This window comes from Citrus clementina, unplaced genomic scaffold (assembly GCF_000493195.1).
Source record: "Citrus clementina cultivar Clemenules unplaced genomic scaffold, Citrus_clementina_v1.0 scaffold_3, whole genome shotgun sequence".
Classification (NCBI taxonomy): Eukaryota; Viridiplantae; Streptophyta; class Magnoliopsida; order Sapindales; family Rutaceae; genus Citrus; species Citrus x clementina.
The window spans coordinates 26,212,597-26,234,839 of NW_006262339.1; the positions used below are offsets into that span (position 1 = coordinate 26,212,597).

The 22,243-nt window shown below is 36.1% G+C and overlaps 1 protein-coding gene and 1 non-coding gene across 2 annotated transcripts; both read left to right on the plus strand.

Annotated features, from left to right (window-relative positions):
• The first annotated feature begins 1,935 nt into the window (after window positions 1-1,935).
• Window positions 1,936-2,039, plus strand: LOC112100548. Its single transcript, XR_002906916.1, has one exon. It is a non-coding gene; the product is annotated as a small nucleolar RNA R71 (small nucleolar RNA).
• A 4,514-nt stretch (window positions 2,040-6,553) lies between these two features.
• Window positions 6,554-7,805, plus strand: LOC112099787. Its single transcript, XM_024187259.1, has 6 exons — window positions 6,554-6,801; window positions 6,894-7,082; window positions 7,177-7,281; window positions 7,373-7,445; window positions 7,532-7,627; window positions 7,713-7,805. The coding sequence occupies exons 1-6, from the start codon at window positions 6,554-6,556 to the stop codon at window positions 7,803-7,805; spliced, it is 804 nt and encodes a 267-aa protein (XP_024043027.1).
• The last annotated feature ends 14,438 nt before the right edge of the window (window positions 7,806-22,243 follow it).

The following is a 22,243-nucleotide window of genomic DNA, read 5'->3' on the forward strand; positions in this document are numbered from 1 at the left end:
AATGTGTTGGGCAATGGTTTGAGCTCGAGTTTCGGTGGTGATTCTGATGATGGGATGAGTTTCTTCTCTGATGGTGCTAGTTGTTCAACTCTTGACTTCCATTTATTAGTGTCCATGGATGGTGCTGAGTCAAGTAGGGCGTTGACCTCATCGACCGATCTGTCAATATCAAAATCCAAACCAAAGTGAGTTAAACATGTTTGTAAAGGATCATCACTAAGGTTTGAAAGAAAAGTATCATCAATTAATGCTTCAATTAAATCCACATCAACAATTCCATCATCTGCACTGTGAGGTTGTTTGGCAATGTTGAAGATGTTCAGCTCCATAGTCATGTTGCCGAAGGACAACTGCATATTTCCAGTCCTACATTGAATGTGAGCATCCGCAGTTGCCAAGAAAGGTCGGCCTAGAATAATGGGGATGTGCTTCCTTGAATCCTGTATTGGTTGAGTGTCAATTACAATAAAATCAACAGGAAAATAAAACTTGTCTACCTGGATAAGCACGTCCTCCACAATACCACGAGGTATTTTCGTGGACCGATCTGCAAGCTGTAACACCACTGGAGTTGGGTGTAATTCTCCAAGTCCAAGTTTCACAAATACAGAATAAGGCAACAAGTTTACACTAGCTCCTAAATCCAACAAAGCATTCTCAATTGTGTGGTTCCCTATACTACACGAGATAGTGGGGGAGCCTGGGTCTTTGCATTTTAAAGGAATTTTATGTTGGAGTATAGAGCTAACGTTTTCAGTTAAAAATGCCTTCTTTTGAACATGCATATTTCTCTTTTTAGTACAAAGGTCTTTAAGAAACTTGGCATAAGATGGAACTTGTTTAATAGCATCAAGTAAGGGGATGTTAACACTTACCTGTTTGAAGATTTCAAGAATCTCACCTGTGGATTTTCCCTTCTTGCCTTTAGCTAACCTCTGGGGGAATGGAGCTTTGGGAACGTATTCTCGTGGGTTGGTTTCTTCTTTTTCTTCCGGTGATGAGTCTTCAACATCCACAGGTACAATTTGATTTTCTTTTGTCACCGGCATCTCCACTTTGTTGTCGACTTCTTTTCCTTTTCGCAAGGTCATGATTGCTTTGACCTCTCCATGTTGCTGTGGTGAACTGGTACTTGCTTCATGTACTCCTTTAGGATTAGGCACTGGTTGACTTGGAAACTTGCCTTTCTCAACAGTCATTGCCAATGTCTGAACTGAAGAAGCAAGTTGTCCCACCATCTTCTCGAGGCTTGAAACTGATTGAGCTTGGGAGTTGAAGCCTGCTCTCAACTCATTTCGTAGTCCATCAATGGTGCGATTCTGTTGCTCAATCGTGGAGTGAGTAACATTCCTGAAATTCTGGAATGCATCCTCCCATGGTCTAGGTTGAGAGTGGTTCTGGTTCTGATTATATGGTCTAAATGGTGGCTGAGAGGCTTGAGGAATTTGCGGAATTGGTTGCATTGGTGGAGCTGGAGCTGCTGGTCCGTTCTGTTGGAATCCTTGAGACCATGAAAAATTGGGGTGGTCTCTCCATCCAGGGTTATATGTGTTGGAGTATGGGTTGTAATTCGATGGTTTTCTCATTACACCTATGGCATTGGCTTGATCTGAGTATGAGTCATGGTCATGTGGCTCTGTTGATTTAGCAGTCGATAATGATGCTATTTGTCGAGAGAGACCTTCAATTATCGCTTTGACTTCTTTAATTTCTGAACTTGATTCGCCAATGTGAACCTCATTTACTCCCTTAATTCTTCTAGTATTCCTGAGTGATCGACTCCGTTGTTGGGAATTATCCGCTTGTCGCTGGAAGAATTCCCAAATCTCTGATGCACTTTTTGACATTAGCTCTCCTCCACTTGTTGCCATTAGCCATTCTTGCACATTTGGCAATAATCCCTCCAAAAAATATTGGCATTGGTGCCATTTCTCGTACCCATGATGTGGACACTTCAAGAGTAGCCCATTGAATCGCTCCCACGTTTCGAAAAACTGCTCGTCATCTCTCTGGGTAAACTCCGAGATTTCCCTGCGAATAGCATTGGTTTTATGCACTGGGAAATATTTATTTAAAAATTTAGTTACCATTTGTTCCCATGATGCAATGCTATTAGCAGGTAATGTATTAAGCCATGAACGAGCTCTATCTTTTAAAGAAAATGGGAATAATCTGAGTTTAACATCATCATCTGAAAAATTCTCATATTTAAATGTTTGACAAATTGCATGAAAATCATTCAAATGATTATATGGGTCCTCATTTTCTAGGCCATAGAATGTGGGGAGACAATTTAGCACACTAGGTTTTAGTTCAAAACTCCTAGCAGCTACATTTGGGTATCTTATGCATGATGTGCTCAAATTAGCTAAGGGACTAAAATAGTCCTTAAATGGCCTCTCCTGTGGTGCTTGTAAATCCATTTTATTTTTAATTTGTTTGTGTGTGCGAAGTGTTTTTTCTAATTCAAGGTCTATAGGTTCAAGATTAGGTAATAATGACCTACGACCATGCATGCAAAATAAATAAAATAAAAATAAAGATGCAAACAAAACAAAAAATAGAGATGGGAACAAAACAAATAAAAATAAAGAAGAGGGAGAAATTACGATACTAACCTTATTGCGCTATTAAAACCTTTCTATAAAAATACACAAAAACAAATACGTGAAATAAATTAACTAAAAATTAAATTAATAAAATAAACAAAAAAAATTACAAAGAAAAATAAATTGAAAATTAAATTACAGAATTTTAAAGAAGAGAAAAAATAAAAGAAATACTAACCTTTAAATGTAGATTCACTCTTTTTTTTAATAAAAAAAAATACAAGAAAACAATTTAAATGGAATTATTCACAAAAATTAATTCTATGAATTAAAATTACTTACCTCCCCGGCAACGGCGCCAAAAACTTGTTGTGCAAATTTTAATGTACTCGCAAGCGCACGAATCTGTTGTAGTATAGATCAATGGTGACGAGTGTCGATCCCACGAGGAGGTGGATTTTAATTATATGTAGAATTAATTTTGTGAATGGGTGATTGGATTTGTGGTGGAAATGATTTGGAATATGCTAAAACTTAAATTAAAATGGCGAGAATAAATTCTAAAATTGGTATTGAAATGGCGAGAAGAAATTGAAGAGAATTCTATTGAAATAACGTACTTGGGTATCTGGATCCATATCAACATGCATCATGGGCTAAATAATCCGTATTAATGCCAATTAAATCATGAAGGGGGAATCCACACCTCATGAACCACGCTCTAATCAATATGGTGCTAAGGGCTTATCGTGCCAAATAATAATAACCTTATACTAGAGAGCCGGTGTAACCAAGGCGGTATCTAGACAAGACTATTATTATTTGTCGACGAGAAGTCAAAACATCCACAAAAACTAGAGGGGAAGAGAAAATAAATTTACCAAATTAAGCCCATGACACATGTTGAGACTTCACCTTCAACCCAAGCTTGAAAGAAAATTAGCCACTCATAATTGAACTAGGGGCAAAATAGAAATTTATTAAAATACGAAGAAAATACAAGATGGGGAAGGAATTACAGAAAATGGATCCCAAAAATGGATTCAGAGATATCAAATTAGGGGGGAGAGGCCCCCTTTTTATAGATACATGGAGTAAATCATGGCCATCGGATTAAAAACAGTTTGGACGCTCAGGATTGCGCCACGTCATCAGTCAACAGTCCACGGTTTGACCCGACTTTGAACAGTAACACGGTTTGACCCGACTTTGAACAGTAACGCGGTTTTGACCCGGATGAACAGTAACGCGGTTTGGTTGAAAATAATCCTGTGTGATGCATGTACCGTACGCGAGATTTTTCTTCCACTGATATGCTGCCACGTCACCATCAACAGTACATAAGAATTTTAGCCCAACAGGATCGTGACACCTCATCAGTCAATGCCACGTCATCGGTCAATGCCACGTCATCAATCCGTCTATGTGAACAGTGTCGTGAACAGTAACGTAGACAATACCGTACCCGTGAATAGTACCGTACATGTGAATAGTGCCATTTTTCCTTTTATGCTCCTCCTAAGGTTTTCGATCGTCCTGAGTTCAAAAGTGATGTCCGTTTTGCCGTCTGATCTCTCCTTTATTGTGAAATGACTATAATGCCCCTAAAATACATAAAATACTTAATTAAAATAAAACAAACGGAATTAAATCAAAAGAAGGTTAAATTCATAAAAGTAAGGGTTGTTAGTAAGACTTGAAATGTAAAATGACGGTTTTCTCCTTTATAAATATGCATTTTCTAACACTCAACATCTATTATTATTTTATTTTATATTTTTTGGCAGTTTTTATATGGTAATGTATTCTCATCATTTGATTTTGTTCTGCAGTTGTGATATTCGTCATGGATAAGGGAAAAAATGTCCCTGAGAGTTCTTCACCTGAGCAATCCGATGCCCATTTCGATGAGTTTTTAGATGAAAAAAATGATGGATTTGTTGGTGAGGAATCAGAGTACCATGAGGCATTTATCCGAGAAGGATATGATCCTGAAACGCCCCTGGCCGATCATGTCCCTGATCTTGATGAGTTTGGAGATGAGAACGAGGATGAACCTGAGAGCAGCAGTAAGCGAAGCAGAGGTGGCACTGTTGGGTCAGAACAAAACAAAAAGAGGAAAAGGAGTGGAAGGTTTGTGGTTAAATACAACAGCCTTGGTGTTCCAGTTGGTGATGAAGCCATTGAGCTGGCTACGTATATTTGTGTTTTGGTTCGTACATCAATTCCAATCCTCTACAACGATTGGCGTAGAGTTCCAGATGATATGAAGGAGCGTCTATGGGAGTCTGTTAAGGTATAAAATAACTTCCTTAAGACGATTACTCTAGTTTTATTGTTGCTGGAAAAATCTGAAAAATCTCACATTTTGAGAATGAAACTTGAAGGTGTACTTCGTGGTTCATCCTCGAAGTAGGAAGCAAGTACTACAAGCTATCGGAGCTGCATTTCGGAACTTTAAGTACACTCTAATGAGGAACTATGTTTTACCATTTGTTAATGACCGTAAAAGGCTTTTCAAGCCACCAGCACAGTACAACACGATTGATAAGGAAAGTTGGATTAAGTTTGTAAAGGAAAGACTATCTGAAAAATTTCAAGTGAGTGTCCAATTCAAGTGTTAATAATATATCAATGCTTATGACATTTTTCCTTATGTGTTTATCCATTGTTTGTTTGGTTGTTTTAAGCAGAAAGTTAGTGGTGTGAATAAACTTAGGTGGGCACAAAATAAGTTTAATAATCACCTAAGTAGAAAAGGTTACGATGGGTTAATGCAGGAAGTGGTATGTACTGTGAATTAGTTGCTAACATTTTACTGTTGTTTGGTTAATGCAAATAATGATTGTTACTAACATTTTAACTTTTTATTAACTTTTTTACAGTGCTCAGAAACAGGCCTTACTGAAGAAGAAGTGGACAGGAGTGTTCTTTGGAAGAGAGCTCGGCAAATGAAAAATGGAGGATACCACCCCGATGTTGAACCAGTTATTAAAAAAATCGTAAGAAATTTTTTGCTTACTACTGTAATTCTATTTGTGATTACTTATACTTTGATAACATTGGCTTACTTAATTCATTTCTGTGGTAGGATAAACTGGAGATGGAAGCTAAGAAAGGAAAGATGCGGTCATCCGGAAAAAATGATATTCTCGCACAATCTTTGGGAAAAGCTCCAAAATGTGGTCATATGCAAGGAGTGGGCAAGTTTGTGATCCCGTCTCTGTATTTTCAAACTTGCCAGAGGCCTGCTGATAGAGACAGGCAAAGAGAGGACCGTCTATGGAGGGAATCAATTAACCGGCAGTTGGAAGAAATGAGAAATGAACTGAGAAAAACACCTCATCATTCAGATATAGCAAGTTCCAGCTACCCTCGTGTGCCTGGTGAAAACAATAATGTTGTTGGAGATGATGGCATAAAGTCTGTTCAAGCTGAAGCAGTTGCTGAAACAACAAAGGTCAGTTTATTAACTATTTTTTCTTATTATTTCTAGATTTAGTTTTTTGCTGGATAAGGGTTGTTGTAGTTACTGTTCTTACCTGTTATTTGTGGATTTAGTTTGCTGTATGTTTACTATTTATACATATGTTCTTTCTGGGGTGTCATTTGATACTGTTAACTACTTTGTAAGAGAAATTTAGAGTATTTAGAAACTATTTATGCCAATCACACTGAACAATTATGTTTGTAGAAGCCTGATCATTTGAAAAAAAAGAAGCAAGGGACACCTAAGAAAAAGACAGACATAGCAAACAAAAACAAGGATACACCTACCAAAAAACTCTCTGTCATTGCAAGAAAGAGTCCAAGATTGAACCCAACTGAAATCCCAAGTGGAGATGCCTGATGATTTGTTACAGGGAAAAAAAAATAGCAACCCTAAACATCAAGGCACAAAAAAACATTTGAACTTTGAATCAGCAGAACAACATAATGATATAATAGAGATAGGACATACAGATGCTGTAAAATAGACCAAGAACGAGGGTAAAAAAGTTGCAATGAAGCCTTTCCCAACAAGGAGGAACACAAGGCATGCAGGAGGAGTAAAACGAAACAAGATTCCGTTGCTGCAGTTGTTTGGCACAATGTGTGAAGCTAAGATGTCAGACCAAGAATGGATTCCATATCTACTAGATGATGGTGTTTTCCATTTGGAAGGGATTAGAGCTCATATTGGAAAGCGTGACTACAGTGTAGTTCTGTCAATGGATGCTATAGGAGTAAACGTAATCGAAGTCTATATTGCGTAAGTGATTCATAATCATTCTAGTTTTATGTGTACTTTTTATGGGAGTCCTAATTAATGGACTTTAACATTGTTTGTCTATTGTTTATCAGGATGTTGTATGCTTCCATTCTCCCTAGGAAAAGAGGAGTGAAACCATTTGGATTCGCTCGTCCAGGTCTGGTTTCACTAGGCAAAGAACGTAATGCTACTGCATCATTTGACCTTAGGGCACGTGGAGTTTGTGATCGATTGAAAAAAGCGAAGAAGGGACAATTCATCTTTATGCCTTATAATCACTAGTATGCTCCTTTAATACTTTTCAACTCATATTAATTTCTTTTCTTGCCTTAATTTACTGAAATTGCTACCTTAATGTTCTTTCTTTTATTATAGTTATCATTGGGTGCTGGTCATCTTTGATGTGTTGAAAAAAGAAGTTTATTATCTCGATTCTTATGGGGGAGATCTTGATGATGATTTAAAAGAGCTCATTAAAGTGTATGTTCAATTTTTTTATTACCATTGTCAATATAAAATTACTTTTACATACTTTACAGATACTTTGTTACAATTTTTTTTTTGTATACAGCTCTATGACAATGTTTATAACACAAGAGGGTAAGGAGAAATGGAATTATAATAAGATGGTCAGATCCGAAAAGGTTTGAACTATTACCTTAACTATAATTATATTTTACCATGCTTAATTATTATTAAAATGAACTGTACAATTGCTGATTGTGAACAGGTCCCACAGCAACCAGCAAGTTCAGTCGTGTGTGGATTTTACGTCATGAGATTCTTGAAAGACTTAATTAATGACTTCTCTTTACTAATGAACAATGTGAGTTCCTTGATCATAATTTGCTTCATAAAAAAGAACATGTCCTGTTTCAAAGTTTCACTAAATATTTATTTTTCATAAATAGTTCAATGGAAAGACAACATATTCTGATGCTGAATTAGATGAAGTCCGTATTGAGTGGGCAAACTATTTTTCTGGAGTACTTGCTGTTATGTGAGGTAACCCTTACCTATTATGTTGTTATTGTGAGTTCATAGATGAAATAAATTAATTTACTACCTATATTTTACTTGGGCAGTTATCTAGCTTATTATACTTCTATGTTGGATTATGATGAAGATGGTGGGTACTGCTGGAGTTGGCTAGTTTTTTTATTTGTTTGGAAAATAGCTCCCGGATATTGATGCAATTTTACACATTTTGGTTGTTCTTAGGTTAGATTTTCACGTTTGGGAACTGCTGGCCTTGTCTAATCAGTATTTTTGGCTCTTCTTATGTTGCTGGAAGTGTTGCTGGAAATGAACTATGTTGTTTCCTTTGTTCATGTTGGTAGAAATGACTCTGTTGTTCGCTTCCTTATGCTACTGGAATTGAACTGATCATTGTTCATTTGTGTTGTACATGCTGCTGGAATTTAGTTCTTAGGTTGTTACAATACTCTTCTTCTATTTATGTTGGACTTGTCACTCTCGAATTTGATTAAATTATGTTTACTGACAATTATGAAATCTTAGTCAATGTTATCCATTTCATTTTCTTTGTCAGTTAATTTTTAATTGCAATATTAATTTTAATAATCTAATTAATTAGCTAATTTATGAAATATTAATTTCTACTAAATCAATTGCAGGATTGTTATTAAAATGATAATAATTTCATGGTGCAAAAAAATATCCATTTTTTATTAATTATAATTTCAATTTTTGATTTAATTGAAAAAATTCATTTAATTATAATTTGCATTTCACGCCAAATTTGATTTTCCCGCCAAAAATTCAAAATATGGCGCACAAATTTTAAAAAAAAGGGGCCAAATTCAAATTTATTATATTCCCCTCTAAATAAAGTTATGACAGTTATGTGACTAAAAATATCTATCACAGATTATGACTGGTATTGTTCTGTCATCAATTCTTGACGGTAGCTACAATAACGGTATGAACAACCGTCATCCACCCCCTACTATGACAGATTTTGCCTGTCATGGTAGGCACTTTTTCTTGTGGTGATCAAATAAACTAAATCAAGAGTTTATCTCCACTAATACACAACTTTTAATTAATAAATCAATACATGAGTTCATCTCCATTGATACTCAACATTTAACAAATAACCAAAGCAGGAGTTTATCTCCATTGATATATATCATTTTTACAAATAACTAAACATAAAAGTTTTCAAATACTACACAAAAAAAAACTAAAGTAGAGCTTCACATTACACTTTTAGAGTTAAGCTTTTACTCGCTTTTGTCTGAAAAATGAAATTGACAAGAGGGTGAGCTATCATACTCAGTAAGTAGAAACATGCATAATAAACATAATGGTATCTTTGCTCCATATTTGCAAACATTCAGTTTAGCACTAAGTTCATAACAAACATATGAACCTTTGTATAGAAGCTTTGCTGAACACTGTTTTACTTAAAATAAATTCAAACTGAACAATCCGAACTAAATTCAAATTCAAAAAAATTATCATATCAAAATACAATGGAAAACATATATCAAGTCAAAACAAATCGGAATATATATCATATCATGATATATCATATAGGAAAGCTCATGTCAAATAGTGTCACTTGCACCCATGGTGACCCAATATAAATCAAATCATATAATTTACACAACAGAATAGAATTTTAGTAGTGAAAGTCACCAATTGCTCCCTTTGACCCAGCCAGAACAAAACATATCATATCAAAGATAACTATTGACATTGAGCCAAAATATTTAGATTACATTCATTAAATACAGACTTAAATCTCATATAGCGACCTGCACGTGGCACCCGTACAGTTTACACTCTTTAAATGCAAACTTTTAATTCGAACCTGTCTAAACTTGAGCAAAGACCATTAAAATATTTTTTTTTTTATACAAACAGGTTCAAAAAACATATATAGTTATAGAAAAATGATTTGGAAAACATTTGGAAAACAAAAGAGTTCATCATGGATAGGTCTACTTACTTGAATCCAAAGTAAATCTTAACCTTTCACTTACTAATTCGAAGCATCACCAACACATCTTAAAATTGAAACAAATGCTGATTTATCATTAAATCCATATAGAATAAGCCAGAACCTTGACTGAAATCCTTATCACAAAGGAATTACTAAATTCTGCACAACAATCAGCGTCCAAAATATAATTCACATGCTTAAGGACTTCCAATAATTCTAATATTTTCTAGAATATTATCTCCATATGTGAACTAATTAATCCTCAAATTTCAGAATTTATTACTTAATAAGTTAAAAGATCTATTTCTAGGAAAGCAGTGGAACTTAATCTCTAATTCGCAGTCTATTAGAATCTGAGCTGAATTTCACAAATTGCTTGAAAGCCAAAATGAACTTCAAAATTCATGAACATTGTGCCATATCAAACCACAGATGTCCAGTATGACTCCTCAAAGTTTTAGAATTTTATTCCTCATATATTTAGAGTTATGAATTTTCAAACATTCGCAGGTCAACTTTGTTAGAATTTTCCTTCAGTAAATAACACAGTTTGTCTCAATATTTAGCAATCCAAATGGCAATCAGAAATTATGAAAATTTACTGAGAGACTTTTCCATATGTATTCAATTATATCCAAAATTCAGAATTTTATCTTTCATATATCCAAAGTTATAAAAGTATCATTCTTTAAGGGTCAAGAGTGACAGCATCTAGAAACAGATTTTCTTCCAAACTTTATTCATGTTCTAAGTCCCTTATTCAACATTAAAATCCATGAGAATTAAATTGACCATAGTTTAACATGTGATTAACAAATGTTAAATAGTTCAAACGGAAAATACATCAATTAAAAAAAAATAACAGAGAGACCATATCAGAAATTTCTTAGATATCCGAACATCAATAAAGATCAAAATTTTATATTTCCTACTCAAAACTATAAAAGGAATTCATTACTAGAATAAAATAAAACGGAAATTGCTTAAGCTTCTTAAGGTAATTTGAAGTATGAAAGTGAATAGCATATAATCCAGCAAAAAAAGTGATTTTAGTTTCATATAAAAGAATATTACGGTGGTTATAGAAGTGGGGTAAGTAAGTACAAATCAGATAATGGGAGGTTGTTAAACTTCCTTAAATCAATTTTAATTTAAAAAATAACATGAATTGAATAAGAAAAAAATTACTTTTTAAAACTACATGCAAGTGTACAAAAATTAAATTTGTGGGTATCACATTCACCCTTGATTTAAAGGATTTCATCCTCAAAATTCACCTCACCTCATATCCTAGCATTGATTTACCAAGTACAACTAACCATTGAGAAAGAAGGCTAAGATACCCAAATTTAGCTTCTACCCTCCTTTGCAGCTATATAGACCATATATTCACTCAACCTGATAGGGAAAAAACCTAATTCTACTTTCCTTTCTGTTGAAAAGTCATGCATGTGGCATCCAAATTCAAGAAGACATGCAAAATTTCAAAGGGATACCAAACAATTAAAGAAAAAAAAAATGAAAAGTTGGCAAATTTGTCAAATTTACCAAATGGATACCATTGACATTTTTGCATGGATTAGGTGGAATAGTGCTTGGGTTAGGTGGAATAGTACTGAGTTAGGTGGAATAGTACTAGCTTCAAGCCTATAAATAGAGAGCATTTCTTCATTTCATTTCATTCCAAAAATTTGTTAAGCTTATTAGTTGTTAAGCTTTTGAGAGTTCTGAGAGTGTGAGCAATTGGAGAGTGTGTGTGAGAGTACTGGGTGTATTTGAGTTTTGGGAAAGTAAGATTTCTTTACTCAAATTTGTACTCAAATAATTGTTAATAATACAATTATTTTTCTCTTGCTCTCGTGCATGTAGGTTTAATTACCGAACCACGTAAATTTTATATTTTTTATTTTTCAGTAATTATTTGGTGCGCTTGATTCCGCATTCCGCGCACAACAAGTAGTATCAGAGCCGACGGTTCGTAGTTGGGGGATACGATACTGTTCACGAATACGGTGGAGACAGCCATTTGTACTTGGGAGACAGTCTATCGTAAGTAGTGTGTATTTTTGCACGTCTAGGAAAGTTCTATCAACAAAGGCGATAAGAGTCTAAGGATTCTGGTTTTTAATTGGGATCGAGTTCCCATCCAATCTCTTGGAAACTTTCTTAGTGCATTTATTCACGCAAAATTAACATCATAGAGACTGTTTTTCAAGTGGAAATAGTTTGTTGAGAAAATGGTAGAAGGTGAAACTTCCAGAATTGGGGAGAGATCTACTGAGACTATTTCAAAAGACACTTCAGGTGGGAGGCGAGATTTGTCAAATCGCTATTCAACACCTGTTATAGGAGGCCAAAAAATCGATGTTGAAAAGTTTAATGGGAAAATCAACTTCGGCATGTGGAGGCGCGAAGTTATGGATGCCCTTATTCAAATCGATCTCGATGTTGTTCTGAAAAATAAAAGACACTTGTATGATGAAGAAATTTGGGATCGTATGAACGAGAAAGCTTGTGGTCAGATCAGATCAGATCTTGTTTGACCAAGGAGGTGAAATACTTAGTGAAAGATGATGAGTGTGCGGTGACTTTGTGGTGTACATTAGAGGAGAAGTACTTGCTAAAAAGTCCTGAAAATCACATTCATGCAATGAGCCAAGTATATGGCTTTCGAATGAAGCCTGGGGTGTCAATGCACGATCATGTCTCAAGATTTGAAAAGTTACTTGCTGATTTGAAGAATCTTGATGAAGATATTAAGGATGAAGTCAAGGCTATGATTCTGTTACACTCACTACCAAAGGAATATAATCATTTTGCGACTACTTTGATATATGGGAAGAGTGTGATCGTCTTCAAAGATGTTTGCACAACATTGACTAGCTTGGAGATTCGAAATAATGATAAAAATTCTGAACGAGCCTCGTCTGAAGTTTTGATGAGCAAAGATTGGGCGATGGAGAAAAAACAGAAGCGTGGTGGAAAGAATTCTCGATCTAAATCGAGAAACAGAAATATAGCTCGAGACAAGTGTGCCTTTTGTCATGAAAAGGGCCATTGGAGGAAAGATTGTCCAAAGGCTCAAAAGAGAGATGGGAAGAAACTAGCAGCAGCAAACATGGCACGGAAAGATGAAGACTCTGATTATTCATTAAGTATTACTCCTGCAGCTTACGTGGCTAGTTTGAGCGAGTGGATACTTGATACTAGAACAACTTATCGTTTGTGTCCTATTAAGGAATGGTTTACGGATTTTCGTAATCTGGAATCCAATGCAGTTGTGATGGAGAATGATCAACCTTGTCGCACAATGGAGATAGGAACAATTCGACTCAAAATGTTTGATGGAATGGTTAGAGAACTCAAAAAGGTTAGATTTGTTCCAACTTTAAAGAAAAATCTAATTTCTGTGAGTGCTTTGGAAGTTAAAGGCTACAAGGTTACCATTAAAGATGGTAAAATGAAGTTTACACATGGGGCTATAGTGATTCTGCAAGGGGTTCGACGTCACAATCTGTACTATTTAATAGGAGGTACAACTGATGAAGCAAATGTTGTTGAGGCGCATAGTGATACCACTAAGTTATGGCATATACGACTGGGACATGCTGGAGAGAAGTCTTTGCAAACTCTGATGAGGCACAGACTCTTAAAAGGTACCAAAACCTGTAAATTAAATTTCTGTGAGCATTGTGTAGTAGGCAAGAAAACATGGGTCAAGTTTGGTACAGCTAATCACGATACTCGTGAGATCCTTGAATATATTCATAGTGATGTATGGGGACCAACTAAGATTGCATCAATTGGTGGAAGCTATTATTTTGTTACATTTGTTGATGATTTGTCTAAACGTATGTGGGTGTACACCATGCGAGCAAAGGATGAGGTTCTAGAGATTTTCGTGAAATGGAAGAAATTGGTGGAGACTCAAACTGGCAGAAAGATCAAAGTATTACGATATGATAATGGGGGTGAATATACTTCTAATTCATTCTTGCAAGTATGCCAGAACGAGGGTATTAAAAGACATTTCACAGTGAGACATACTTCGTAACAGAACGGTGTGGCTGAGCGTATGAATCATACTGGAGAAAATACGATGTATGTTATCTAATGCTGGTTTAGATAAAAAGTTTTGGGCTGAAGCTGTGAGCTACGCAAGTCACTTGGTAAACCAGTTGCCTTTTGCTGCAATTAGAGGTAAAACTCCTATGGAAATGTGGTCTGGAAAGCATACACAAGACTATGATTCCCTTCGTATATTTGGGTGTCCAGCTTATTATCATGTTAAAGATGGTAAACTGGATCCTCGTTATAGAAAAACTATCTTTATGGGATTCAAAAGTGGAGTAAAGGGCTTCAAGCTTTGGGATCTCGAAGATAAAAAGTTTGTGTGTAGCAGGGATGTCACATTTAATGAAGCTTCAATGATGAAAGCTTCAAGTTCTCAGCAGGTGGAGAATAAGACCAAAGAGGTATTGCAGTGGGTGGAGTTTGATGCAACTCCATATGTACCAGTTAGTTCTACATCAAAGAATGGTTCAACTACAGAGGTGACACCTAGAGTTGAAGAAGAGGTTGTTTCTTCTGATGTCCCACAAAATGAAGAAACAATTGATGATGTAGATAATGATGATTTTATAGCAACAAGGAGGCCAAGAAAAGATATAAAGAAACCTGGATGGCTTACTAAAGATATGGTGATAGCCTACGCACTTCCAATTATTGATGATGACATCCCCAACACTTTCGGTGAAGCATTACGTAGCAGTGAAAGTGATCAGTGGAAGTTAGCCATGGAGGAAGAGATGAAATCTCTCTATCAAAACCAGACTTGGGAACTTGTAAAGTTACCAAAAGAAAAAAGGGCTATTGGTAATAAATGGGTCTACACTAAAATGCAAGGATCTCCGAATTAATCAACTCCTCGATATAAGGCAAGGCTCGTGGCAAAAGGTTTTGCTCAAAAGGAAGGTATTGACTATAATGAAATTTTCTCTCCAGTTGTAAAACATACTTCCATTCGTATCCTACTTGCCTTAGTTGCAGAATATGAGTTAGAGTTGGCTCAATTGGATGTTAAGACGGCGTTCTTACATGGAGATTTAGAGGAGGAAATCTATATGATTCAGTCTTGTGGTTTCAGAGTTACTGGAAAGGAGAATCATGTGTGTAGGTTGATTAAATCTTTGTACTGACTGAAGCAATAGCCAAGGTAGTGGTACAAAAGATTTGATCAATTTATACAATGGCAGAAATTCACCAGAAGTGAACACGATCATTGTTTACTTTAGAAGACTACCAGATGGAGCTTTCATCTATTTGTTACTCTATGTCAACGATATGCTTATAGCTTCGAAGAATAGAGATGAGATCGAAAGATTAAAGAAGCAGCCGGCTTCTGAGTTCGAGATGAAAGACTTGGGTGATGCACAAAGAATACTTGGGATAGAGATTCGTAGAGACAAAAAGAATGAAAGCGTATGGTTGACTCAAAAATCTTATTTAAAGAAAGTGCTAGAAAGATTCGGTATGGATGACAAAACTAAACCGATATAAACACCTCTAGCTCCTCATTTCAAATTAAGCTCTTCTTCATGTCCTAAATCTCAAGAGGAGCGTGATTATATGGCTCGTATTCCATATGCTAGTGCTGTGGGTAGTCTTATGCATGCTATGGTATGCACAAGGCCCGATATATCTCAAGCAGTAAGCATGGTTAGTAGGTATATGCACAATCCGTGTAAAAATCAATGGCTTGCAGTAAAGTGGATTCTCCGATATTTGTATGGGACAGTTGATGTTGGGTTATTGTTCAAGAAAGATTGTGGTCAACAATGTGTTGGGTATTATGATTCTGATTTCGCTGGAGAACTTTACAAGCGAAGATCAACAACGGGCTACGTATTCACATTGGGTGGAGGACCGATTAACTGGAGGTCGATTCTACAATCAACAATTGCTCTGTCCACTACGGAAGCAGAGTACATGGCAGCAACTGAAGTTGTAAAGGAAGTTATCTGGTTGAAAGGCTTGTTGGGAGATTTGGGAGTAATCCAGGAGAACATTGCGGTCTTTTGTGATAACCAAAGTGCGATATTTCTCACGAAGAATCAAACATATCACGCTCGGACGAAGCACATAGATGTGAAATATCATTATGTGAGGGAGATTATCGAGGGTGGTGATGTGTTGTTGAAGAAGATCGATATAAAAGATAATCCATCAGATATGTTGACAAAGGTAGTTTCTGGAGTTAAGTTTCAACATTGCTTGAAACTAATTCAAATCCTTCGCTTGTGTTAAGATATGTCCTTCAGAAATTTTGAACTACGGTTGGCTTGATCCCAAATATTGGGTACGTAGGCAGTCACAAAGATGCAGCCATTGTGGGAATGATGGTTCGTTGGTAGTCGGCTCAGATTTGGACAAATTTTCGCCGAGGTGGAGAATTGTTGAAAAGTTATGCATGTGGCATCCAAATTCAAGAAGGCATGCAAAATTTCAAAGGGCTACCAAACAATTAAATTTGCCAAATGGACACCATTGACATTTTTGCATGGGTTAGGTGGAATAGTACTTCGGTTAGGTGGAATAGTACTAACTTCAAGCCTATAAATAGAGAGCATTTCTTCATTTCATTTCATTCCAAAAAATTTGTTAAGCTTTTGAAAGTTCTGAGAGTGTGAGCAATTGGAGAGTGTGTGTGAGAGTACTCGGTGTATTTGGGTTCTGGGAAAGTAAGATTTCTTTACTCAAATTTGTACTCGAATAATTTTTAATAATACAATTATTTTTCTCTTGCTCCCGTGGATGTAGGTTTAATTACCAAATCACGTAAATTTTATATCCTTTGCTTTTTAGTAATTATTTGGTGCGTTTGATTCCGCATTCCGCGCACAACACTTTCCTCAATTGTGACACTAGATGACTCATTTTCCTTGAGAGTTTCCTTGGACAATGTATCTAGATATGGAGGAATCTAGCCTTCTTTGTTACAGCAAGACTTAAATTTGGGTCTTGTCCAAAACAGACGACCCACTACAAGCTTTTGCTTGTTAGCTCCCTCGCCATAAACACGTGGTCCTCGTATAACCTCATTGACTTTCTTCTCTAAAGCTTAGATCTTGGAGAAGTATCTTTGTAAACAATTCTAGTCCACGTTAGTCTATCACCGATTCGCTGTTTATGAAGTCTCGTGAGATCTTTGATAAGAATTCTACCTAAGGCACATTGTTTAATTCTATCAACTTCCCATCTTTTATTCCTAGTTCTTTTTATATCCACAAAAGTTCTCTTCGTGTCTACAAAACGAATGCAATTAATTCCATTAGACCATAGGCTTAAACTTCAAACTCTTATGTGTATAAAATATTAATAGAATACTAGCTAGCTTGTAAATAACAATTATCACAAACTCCAAATCCATCATCAAAGTAAGCGCAACACAAAACCGAAAAAAAGAAAAGAAAAGAAAAAAGAGCATCCAATTTCAATTCACTTACAATTCGAATACTTTAAAAAAAAAGGGCAAATTAAATTAAATAACGGACACTATAACTCTCCTCTAAAAAATAAATTTGTCCTCGAAATCCATCTCACCTTCAGAATTAAAAAAGTTATTTCTCTTCCATTTCAGCCTGTCGATCGCATATGGCTTCATCTATAGAGTGATTTTCCCAACTCGTATTTACAAAGGTAATAACTATATTCCTCAACCCTTGCTTTTTCTTGTCAGTTATCTCCAAAGGATGTTTCTCATAAGACGTACCTTCTATCTCTAAAGGATGTTTCTCATAAGACGTATCTTCTCATACATTGATAGGTTGATACTCGAACACATGAGAGGAATTTGAAATGTATTTCCTCAATCTTGATACATGAAATACATTATAAAGACTAGCCAGTAGAGGCGGTAATGCCGCTCAATAGGCCACAATTGCAATCCTTTCAAAAACCTTAAAAGGCCCTATAAATCTTATACTTAACTTGCCTTTCTTTCCGAAATAAAATACACACTTCCATGACGGAACTTTTAGAAACACATAATCTCCAACTTGAAATTCCAAGTCATGCCTCTGATGGTTAGCGTAACACTTTTGCCTACTTTGAGCTATAGCACGTCACTCCTTGATTAATCTTATTTTATCAGTTGTTATTTGAACTAGTTCTAGACCCAACAATCTCCTTTCACCAACCTCTTCCCAACATATCAGGGATCTACACTTTCTTCCATATAGAGCCTCGAAAGGAGACACGCCAATACTAGAATGATAACTATAATTATAGCAAATTAAATTCAATCAGTGGTAAGTGTTTGTCCCACTTAACTCCTAAGTCAAGAACAGAGGCTCGTAACGTATCCTCCAAGGTCTGAATAGTTCGTTCTGATTGTCTGTCGGTATGGGGATGAAAACCCAAGCTAAATGTAAGCTTAGTTTTCAATTTCTCTATGAAAACTTTGCCAAATCTTTAAAGTGAACCTAGAATCCCTGTTTCATACGATAGAAATAGGTATACCATGTAATTTCATGACCTCTTAAATGAATAGTTTAGCCAATTTATCAAAACTATCACTCGTTTTCATGGCAAGAAAATGGACTGACTTGGTTAACTAATCCGCAACTACCCATATTGAGTACATAGTAGACAACTAACAAAATCCATCATAACATGCTCTCATTTCCACTTTGGTAAAGGAAGTGACTGAAGCAAACTTGTTGACTGTTGGTGTTCCGCTTTCACTTGCTGACATACAAGACAGTTGGACACAAATTCTGCAATTTCTCTTTTCATGCTCCTCTACAAAAAATTTCTTTCAAATCTTGATACATCTTAGTACTTCCCGGGTGCATAGTATAAGCCGTACCATGAGCTTCCTCTAAGATTTTCATTTTTAGCTCCTTATTATTGGGACACAAACTCGCTCACCAGAGCTTAAAATTCCTTCTTCATCAACTCTAAAATCTAGTTTGGCATTTTCCTTTACTTCCTCAGTAATCTTTAAAAGCTGGGGATCTTTTTGCTGACTTTCCTTAATTTTCTCAACCTAAGTGGGTTGAACCAGTAGTTGAGCCAATAAATCTCCCTGCCCATGAACTACTACCTAAATACCCATTCTCGCAGGCTCATTAAGGAGATGATTTTGTGCAGTAATCAAACAAACCACATAACCCGATGATTTTCTTTTCGGAGCGTCAGTAATTACATTTGTGTTATGCAAAACAGAGCAATATATCGAAACACACCAAGAAAGGATCAATCAACACCTAAGCTAAGAACCAACCAATACAAGAAAAACAAGAAGAAAGAATGCAGAAGAAATCAAGAACTGTTGGACACAAAAGAATAATATGGTTCAGTTCCACAGAGAAACCTACATCCACGGCTGAAAAATGCTAGCTAGGGCAGGAGCTTTTATTGATCAAGTATGGCTGATTACAAAGACAACTTCTCACTACAGATTAAAACCTCTCTAAACTTAGTGTTTCCTCTCTGTAATGCTCAAGTAACTCTTTTCTCATGTAACGCAAGCTTTAGAAACAACTTATATATTGCTTTTCACACATGTGCCTTAAAATAACAGAACTCAACCATTATGGCTAGCTACTTATTCTTTAGGGCCCCACTAACTCCAGCTCATCAGCCACCTTAGCAACATAATATAACTAACTCGGCTTCACAATTTGCTTTCCCTAGATGATAGTTCAATTCCAACCACCTTCTTTGTCTCAAGTTCAACTATTTTTAAGTAGATAATTGAAATATCCCATACTAATATTGAGCAGTCCATCATTTAATTTTCTTGTTATTTGACATTGTTGTCTTCTTGAAATTCAATTAAGTATAGAAGTTCCTTAACCACAAAATCAATTTCGCGCAAATAAACTAACACAAGAGTTTATCTCTACCTATATACAACTTTTAACTAATAAACCAATACATGAGTTCATCTCTACTGATACTCAACATTTGACAATTAACCAACACAGGAGTTTGTCTCCATTGATATGCATCATTTTTACAAATAACCAAACACAAAAGTTTTCAAACACTACACAAAAACTAAAGTAGAGGTTCACATCAGACTTATAGGGTTCAACTTTTACTTGCTTTCTTTTAAAAAAATGATAATGATAATGGATGAGCTGTCGTATTTAGTAAGTAGAAATATGCATAATAAATTGAATGGTATCTTTGCTCAATATTTTCAAACATTCAATTTAGCTTTAAGTTCAGAATAAACACAAGAACCTTTGTTTAAAAGCTTTGTTGAACACTATTTTCCTTAAAATAAATTCAAATTGAACAATCTGAACTAAATTCAAATTCAAAAATATTTTTCATATAAAAACACATTGGAAAACATATATCATGTCAATACAAATCGGAACATATATCATATCACATATCATATAGAAAGACTGATGTCAACTTGTGTCACTTACACCCACAGTGTCCTGACATAAATTAGATCATAGGGCTATTTTTACATAGCTCTCTTGAGGTTTCATGTAATAACACTTTAACAGAAAGTATGATGGTATTTTTACATCCCTCCCCCGCTATTAGTATAAAATTATGTATATTACCAGGTTTAATAGGCCAAACCTACCAGCACCTGCCCTCGCTCGTTGTACTTTCCCTAGGGATAGAACCATGCAGATGATTGACCAAAATCCAACGTATGGATGACATACCCCTCTGAAAGTTACTCTGGAGGAGTTATACCACATAATAAAGAGTAGAAGTCTGTTGTATCCCTTGACGCTACTATTAAAACAGCAAACAAGCGGGACAGAAGCTGGTTTTGCAAATTTCATAATACTTATGGTCACACAACAACTCAATGTTGTGACCTCATAAATCAAGTTGAAGACTTGGTAAGGAATCGGTACCTGGAAGACTTCATTGTTGGCACCCACCCAATTATAGACACACAACACGGAGCAGAGGAGAGTGCTGGTGAGATGGTGGGTAAACAACCCGTGGTGAGGGTCATTGCAGGTGGACTGACATTGGCCGAAAATTCTAACAGGGCAAGGAAAAATTATTCGAGGTATGAAATGAGTAGCCGAGACATGCTTTTCAATTCACCGACAACAAAGCGAGCAAAGACCAGGCAAGTAACAATTATGTAGATGGATGACGATGAGGAGAGAGTGTTGTACCCCCATGAAGATGCCCTGGTGATAAAGGCCATTATTACGAGTAAGGAGTTCAACCGAATATTAGTGGATTCAGGCAGCTCGGTGGACATCTTGTTTAATTTAATATTGGATGAAATGGGAATCACATATGTCAGAGTAGAGCATACTAGCATATTCTTAAAGGGCTTTGGAGGAGGAAAACTAACTCACTTTGGCGTGGTTGAATTGCCTATGACGATAGGTGCAAGGCCCTTTGAAAAGACGAGGATGTTGGATTTTGTAGTAGTGGAAGAAGATAGGTTGTACCAAATGATCTTTAGCAGGCCCTTCTTGAGGATCAGCAAGGTCGTAATAGGAAACCATTATTTAGCACTCAAGTACCTAGTAAACGGAATGGTATAGGTCGTGAGGGGTGACTAGAGGATAGCCAGGGATGTTATGCAACTGCGGCCAAGGAGGCCATGCAAATCACCTCACTTGATTTGCGAGAAGATTCTAAAAAGGGAAGACAAGAGCCAGTTGAGGATTTAGAAGAGGTTGCACTAGGACAAGATGATCTAGAAAAGAAAGTGAAGGTTGGCATGAACCTGGAGAAAGAATTGAAGCAAAGGCTGGTCGAATGTTTGTGAGCACATACTGATGTGTTTGCTTGGACACACAAGGACATGCCACGAATTGACCCAAACGTTACTTGTCACTAGCTAGCTATATGAAGAGATGCGAGACCAGTGAAGTAGAAAAGAAAATGCTTTAACCAGGAGAGGTACGATGCTATTAATGAAGAGGTGGAAAAGCTACTTTGAGCAAAATTTATCCGAGAGATAGAGTATCCAGAGTGAATCTCCAACGTTGCAATGGTGAAGAACACGAATAAGATGAGGAGAATATTGCTTTCATTACTTATGTAGGTTTATTTTGTTATAGGGCGATGTTGTCTGGTCTAAAAAATATAGAGGCTGCGTACCAAAGGCTGGTCAATAAAGTCTTTAAACCATTAATTGGTAGTACCATGGAGGTATACATGGATAACATGATAACAAAGTCTAAAGACCTAACATGTCATATTTATCACCTGAGTGAGACCTTCGAATTGCTGAGGAAGTACAAAATGAGACTTAACCCAAAGAAATGTGCGTTCAGGGTGAGCTTGGGAAAGTATCTATGGTTTATGGTAAGCCACAGAGGAATCAAAGAGAACCTAGAAAAGATCTGGGCAATTGCTAAAATAAAGTCTCTGCGAACGCTTAAAGAAATACAAGGTCTTATTGGAAATTAGAAACTTTGAATAAATGCCATGTCTTTTTTCAAGTTATGAGAAAAA

Coding starts and splice junctions, on each gene's coding strand:
- LOC112099787 (XM_024187259.1), top strand. CDS start 6,554: ATGAAGCCTTTCCCAACAAGGAGGAACACAAGGCATGCAGGAGGAGTA. Junction 7,083..7,176: donor TTTATGCCTTATAATCACTA/GTATGCTCCTTT, acceptor CTTTTATTATAG/TTATCATTGGGTGCTGGTCA. Junction 7,446..7,531: donor AGATGGTCAGATCCGAAAAG/GTTTGAACTATT, acceptor GATTGTGAACAG/GTCCCACAGCAACCAGCAAG.